Consider the following 7,274-nt stretch of genomic DNA (forward strand, 5'->3'; position numbering starts at 1 on the left):
TATTTTGAGTATGCACCCATTACGGAAAGCAACTAGTTTAAGTATCGATGTTCACCTAGTTTTTTACCTACCAAAGGTAGTTGAAGATCTGACTTTCTTCCTTGGAACGAACTGTTGACTTTAACATGGCGATGTCCTGGGCATCAGTCAATTATCCGACTCTGTATTTGATTTCAATTACTTTAAAACTTTAAAGTCAGTCGTTTGATTACGCTTTCGCTCTGCACTTCACAGATGCTTTTTCATAATTAAGAAAAACCGAAATTAAAAATTTAAGGTTAAATGTTTCGCCTAATGAAATTTGAACATGAACATTCTTGGCCGCGACCAATTGCAGCAAACATCTTTGCACGCTCAGCCACGGCCAGATATGTAAATGTGCTTTCAAATATTCAGTTTGAATTGTGTGCAAGCAGCAAGTCGATTGTCTGACTCTGCATTTGATTTCAACTACTTTAAAATGCATTTGGGTTAAAGCAATGCAAAGACAGTATGTTTCTTTTACAGATGACTTTTCATGCAGAAATAGTTAATTGCCCAAATTATAATGAGAAAAACTAAAGTTACAATGAGAAAGGGTAAATTTAAAATGAGAATACGTAAATAAATAATGAGAATTATTTTTCTTTTGCCTTTATTCACCCATTCTCATGTTTTGCAACACAAGTGGATATGCGTGAAATGTTGTGTGCTGCTCTTGCGCAAAATTCTCCGGGTAATTTTTCCTTGGCGTCGACAATCTTTTTGTCTCATTACTGCGCATTAGACGTATAGGCGAAAAAGGACTCATAAATAAGGCGGATCGCACACAATTAGCATATCTAGCTAATTGTTTCCCAAATATTGCCACTGCATTTTTACATGCATATGTATTTATCTAGTTTATGTATTGTTAGGCACAATGAAAAAACTGCGAAGTGGAAAAAACTACTAAGTAAGCTTAATTTCCGTTTTTAACCGACTTCCAAAAAAGGAGGAGGTTATCAGTTCGTCGGAATATTTTTTTATTAATTTTTTTAAATTTTTTTATTAATTTTTTTTTAATTTTTTTTTTATGTATGTTACCGCATAACTTTGGACCACGTCAACCGATTTCTATAATTCTTTTTGCATCGTAAAGTTAGTGTCTCAGAGGTGGTCCCATACTAATCTGGTTTACATCCGATCATTGGGTCATGAAATATATATATATATATTTTTTTAAGTCGGTTTGTTTTTGCTGAAAATTATCTCATTATAAATTCACGATTTCTCCTTATAAATTTACGATTTCTCATTATAAATTTATGTTTCCGCGTTATCAGCTTACGTTTTCTCATTATAAATTTACGTATTCTCATTACTGGGTTGAAAAGGTGTAGTTACGTTTATTATGATATTTAAAGTAAAAGGGAAATAAAGGGAAAGTATATGAACAGGCTTTTAAAGAGTGCATTTGAAGGTACTAATAACTGCTTATAAAACCTGGTCAGAACATATTTGTTAAAAGTTGAAATGCAAGTAAGAATTCTTGAATATTCGTTCGTGAAAGTAACATGATTTACTCACCTTGCATTTTGCTAAAAATTAATTGTTCTCACTTTTCTCTTCTTTGACTAAATCATAGAACATACCTGTTTCTTGCGTTTCCATTGTTATTTGGATTTATTAACACTTAAACTCAAAATATCGCAAAATTCGAATTGGCTTAATTTACACGTACTTTTCATATCAAATGACTTTTTTCACATATGTTATGTTTGAAAGAGCGAAAGTACCGTTTAATGTATCAAATGCGTTTAAATGGGCATTCACCATAAAATGTCAATATATTTGCTATAAAAAGACACTACAGAAATCTGCTTTTGAAAAATCAAAATTTTTTACATTTGTGTATGAGGCAGTCCACTGTGCAATGATGGAAATAAAAGAGACTGATGCTTTGGCTTGATGCATTTCTAAACACAGGGTGTATGTGGTCCACGTGTGAAAACTTCACAGCAAGAAGCGTTTAGAGCCCAGTTACATGTGTTTGGAAAATGTAAAAAATGCTCCGCACTGCTAAACTGATAGACAATCTATAAATATTTCTTAGTTTGCCCTGCGAATGCCCTAACCAGAATTTTAACCATCAATAACCTTAAACAAATTTACAACTTTAAAACAATTCAACGATTACGACATCTTGTGACTCCCTATCTTATCTGTGTGTTTACTTAAGATCTCTAAGACCGTTTCTGAAGTAACCTTTAACTTTAAAGCTCACTTTATATTTAAAGGTTGGATTAAAAATAAAGCTATGTCTAAAGTTAAGCATTATAAACCAATTTGAAACCGATAATAAAATGCTTTACTTTAAACACAATCATACATTTTAATACAACCTTTAAATATAAAGTGAACTTTAAAGAAACAGGTTACTTGAGAAAATGGCCCTAAGACGGTTAAATTTCATTGTAACTAAGATATGAAGTTATTAGTAGCATAGTTTTAGCTAAATTGGCTTGAACCACTAAACTCCTTTTCATACTCTTCCTACTTGCGTCATGAATCATGGTGTCACCCAAATTTGTTATTAATTTTATTCGAATAAGCAATGATACTAATTATATTCCCTTTTTTCAATTAAAATACTAATTTTAGCATTCCTTAGAGGAAGAATTAGAAGAAACTGTGAAGTCTGAAAATAATTCAGAATTTGATGAAACAGAGCAGTACACGTATATGGACACAGAAGAAGACAGCATACCAACAAGTAGTAAAGGAGCGCAACAAAATGGCAGCAGCAAAAACGAAAGAGATTTCACACTTGAATTTATTGGAGTTTATCGCTCGCTGCCGGCACTGTGGAATGTAAAATGTAAAGATTACCACGATCGCAATGTAAAGAAAAAGCAATATGAAATTTTGCTTCAGAAATTCCAAGAAAGGTATCCGGATGGTGAAATTAAAGACGTAAAAAAAAAGATTAATGGCATTCGATGCAACTATCTAAGAGAATGTAAACGAATATCGCCAAATGGCGTAACTACTTTATATTACTTTGATGCAATGAATTTTCTTCGTGGCAGTGAACCGTCAAACCCAACAAACGAGTCTGATGAAACAGAGGTAAGTGAAATTTTTCAATGGGTCGTATACGGGTAGCAACTCACCCTCATTTGCAGTTAAGAATTTAGTGTAAGCAAGTTAATAAAAGTCGAAAAGACAATTAGTTTTCCTCAATCTAAATGCTTATGACAGCTACACTGGTGAATTTGTAAATTCAACGCAACTGAAGTTTGGTTGTTATCCGTAATCAAGTCATATACATACATACTTATTTCCTTTTTACGAATGTGTTATACTAAATACTATACGGTCTGGGGGGTTACTCTGTAATGCGATCCGAAAGGGTATCGGAACCTATCCCTATCGCAGTGGTGTCGCAATCATATTTACTTTTTGCAACCACCACTGATATAAAAGTAAATGGAAGTAAATGATTTTCGTTGCATACCTTAAGTGTTATCTGACCCTATACTTTAAGCCAAACAGTTTTTTTTTTAATTTTTGCGCCTGATTGTATGTTATCTAGCATACACAGCATGCACTTGATAAAAAATTTTGATTTTGATATGTATGTACGTACATATGTATGTACATACAAAAAGCACATATTAGGCGTGTTTCCTTTAACCATCACAAGCTGATAGCTAGATATTGCTCAAATAAAAGCAATTAGATTATTTCCTATGTTGGCTTAATTTTGAAAGTGGTTTGACTGCAAATAAAAAAAAATTAAAGTATGTATTCAAATTCAGTCGTTTTGTTTACGCATGCGATTTCCTAAAGGCCGTGTCACACGAGTGGTATAAAATGAAAAAATTGGGACGACAATTTTTTTGTTGTCACACGATTGGTACAATACAGCGAACTTCTATCGAGAAATTTGTACAAATTGTTTGTCGTGGTTGGGATAAAGAAAAATATTTGTGCATTCACACGATTGGGATACGATTTGCACCAAATATTGCGCAAACGCCCAATCGTGTGACACGGCCTTTAGAGATATAAAAATGCTTAGTTGGAGGTAGCTAATTATCACATTGGCCTCTGTTGTGGCAAGCGGACATGCAAACAATTTTGATATTTCTTGAAAATTTTTAATTACTAATATTATTGTGAATACATAAGTATGTATACATTTTTTAACGTTGTTGTGTCAAAAGGAAACCTTTGCCCCTTTCTGATTGGCTGAAGAAAAAATCTTTTTGACACCGAATGGCAATGCCTGTAGTCAGTTCAATATACAAGCCAAGATAGGTTTTCATAATCCAATATAATAATAATAATAATAATAATAATAATAATAATAATAATAACAATAATAATAATAGATTGGCGCTTACACATATGTTAGTGTTTGGCCGAGCTTCTCCTCCGATTTGTGGCGTGCGCCTTGATGTTGACACACAAAGCGGTGGGACCTACAGCTTTACGCCGACTCCGAAGCTGTTTATTTTCATGGCAGAAATTCACTCGGAGGTTTGCCATTGCCTGCCGAGGGACGACCGCTGTTAAGAAAAAACCTTTTTCCTATATTTTTTTTTGCGATGTTGCTTTAACCAGGGCTTGAACCCAGGCGTTGCAGAGTGGAAGCGCGCACTGCTTACCACTGCACCACAGCGGCCCACAATCCAATATAATTATGTTGGCTAAATCTTCCATACAAATAGCTTACATTTCGGTCAAATAAAACACACCCTTTTTTATGTATGTATGTACCTATTAAAAGTACATATAGTAATTATTCGAGTGTGGTATACTTAATATAAGTTATTGCATAGATTGAAATTTTTATAAAAATACATGTGTAAAAATTTTAATATTGAATCTTAATTATGTATGTATTTATGTATGTATGTATATTCGTGAAATAAATAACGAAAATCATTTAGTTTTGCAATCGCTGCCTACAAAATAAAATATTATATCATATTGGTTCAAAAGATTTTAGAAATCTTTCTTTATTACAGGTAGTTTGTAGATTGCGTTAGCTGTACAGCTATCGAACGCAAATTGCGATAGAAGAAGCAGTTTTGCTTTCGTTTACGCATTACAGAGCGCCTAAAATGTGAAAGGGTAAAAAATGAATGCGGAAAGGGCAATTTTCAATGCGCTTGTCGCATTGTATGGTGCCAATATTCCGAATTTTCACAATTTGCTATCGCATCGCATTACAGACAGGGCTGCCAACTATCCATAGCTATGAAGTGCCATATTGAGGATCAAAAAGTGCCAAAATGTGCCAAATACAAAATTAAAAGTGCCAAAAAGGTGCAATTTTTTCTAATTCATCCCATTTAGCAAAATAAAATAAACCAGTTGTATACACTATTGAAATTAGAAAATTTTAGTTGAGAAAAAGAGGTACAAGCAAAAGATTTCACAAGAATACATTGAAATATTACTATTTTTCAAAAGTGCCATTTTGGCACTTTGTGCCAAATTGAATAATTAAGTTCCATTTGATGTAAAATAGGGCCAAAAATGGTACGGTTTGAGCCAAGTTGGCAGCCCTGTTTACAGAGTAACACCCCTGATATACATACATTTAAGCAGACGGTCATTGGATGGATTGGTCACCAATTGTTGTTGCTTTCAAGGCAAAACAAAACAAAATGTAGAGCTAGATCTGAACCACATGAACAATCGGTTGAACATTCCCACGACAGCCGGTGCTACGTATCGGAATGACTCGGATTTTACCCGACCAAGGACTGTTGTTTCGGCGATCTAACCCCGTTTAGGTCGGCGAAATCCATCAAACGTTGTTCGATAATGGGGCTACATCTTCTCCGTATCCTGCTCAGGGTTGGCAAACAGTCAAATCCAGGGCCAGAAATATACACCTCCTTCGTATGCCAGCGACGATTGCATGGAAATTCCACCTCGGTCAAGTGCAACGCCTGCGGGGGGGGGTCATCTCCGCACCTGCTCGGTCTTACAGTGACGAGCAAAACTGTAACATGGGGTAACACTTTTTACTTCAGCCATCGCTATCTTTCCAAGTTCTAAAGACTTTCATACTTTTGTTGTATATTCTTGTTGGTACATCCCTACTCCGCCTCATAACGATTTGAAGTCAATACAACAACAATAAAAAAACCAGCAGACAAAAATGTAAATTAAGACAGATGTTACAGTTTTGCACTCGGATATTTTTAAGAACTTTTTAACAATTTTCACGAAAAAAAGAACTACTAACACAATGTTCAGTACCCTTTTGCTTGTTTCAGTTCCTGGATGCGATTTGACATACCTTATTTGTATCTCTGTAAAAATTTTGGAGGTATATCCTTAGTTTGCTTTCACAGCTCATGTACTCGATTTTACGGACTTTGATACTTATTAAGCTGTGCTTTTAGTTGTTTTCGCAAATTCTCAATGAGATTCATATCCGCGGATTGTGGAGGTCATTTCAAAATAGCAAACTTTTGCTTTTGCATCCTGTCTTTGCGAACATATGCAGTATGTTTTGGGTGATTTTTCAGCAGAAACTCTCATTTTTCGACTACATCTTGTAAATTTTGTTGAAATATGAACAGATACTGTTCCTTACGTATAATGTGTACTAACAGACCAAGAAAATTTTTGAAATACAACCCCAAACTATTATTGACCGACCACTGTTATTCACAGTTTGCCTTACATGCTGCGCATGGGCTTAATTTGGGTCTTTGACCCAATACCATGCCCGGCCATCTGATTGAAAGCGATTAATTTAGTCTTGTCAGACCAAATAACCTTCAATTGAAATTTAAAAAATATGTTTTTTATTGCATTCTGAACGGCCTAACATATCCCAATAGACAACGGTTTAATTTTCGTGCGATGCACCAAAATGCCGCCACTCTCGCACATGTATTTTGATCAAAATGGTTATTTCTTCTTTTATTATGCCTTAGCGTTCAATTTGACAATTCTTCGCCTCGCTGTCTACTGATTTGCATTCAATTTTAATACCTTAAGCCCTTCTGTAATAGTGGCTGCATCGCTACTTGCTGCTAAGTTCACAAAATATCGTACCGTAATATTTTTTGACATACTTCCTTTGTCCTTGAGAACACTTTAGGCTATATTTTTTCTCAGTCTTAACATTTCCAAGCAGCAAATTCCACAATTTTTTGCCACTTTTCGTGCGGTCCCGCCTCTCCGCAGTAAATCTATTATTTACATTTATGGTTCCTGATTAACTATAATTTTTACTGGTGATCACTTCTTCAATAAATTAGAATAGAGAAAAAAGTCAT

General features: G+C 34.5%; 1 protein-coding gene across 1 annotated transcript in view; it reads left to right on the top strand.

Annotated features, from left to right (window-relative positions):
• Nucleotides 1-3,126, top strand: part of LOC108370035 (uncharacterized) — a 58,558-nt gene extending 55,432 nt beyond the window's left edge. The window contains exon 6 of the mRNA XM_017625272.1: nt 2,623-3,126. Coding sequence (XP_017480761.1) covers nt 2,623-3,126 — 504 coding nt within the window. The remainder of the gene's footprint in view (nt 1-2,622) is intronic.
• The last annotated feature ends 4,148 nt before the right edge of the window (nt 3,127-7,274 follow it).

The sequence above is a fragment of the Rhagoletis zephyria genome, unplaced genomic scaffold (genome assembly GCF_001687245.7).
Source record: "Rhagoletis zephyria isolate East Lansing unplaced genomic scaffold, Rhagoletis_zephyria_1.1 Rzeph_scaffold_00061, whole genome shotgun sequence".
Taxonomy (NCBI): Eukaryota; Metazoa; Arthropoda; class Insecta; order Diptera; family Tephritidae; genus Rhagoletis; species Rhagoletis zephyria.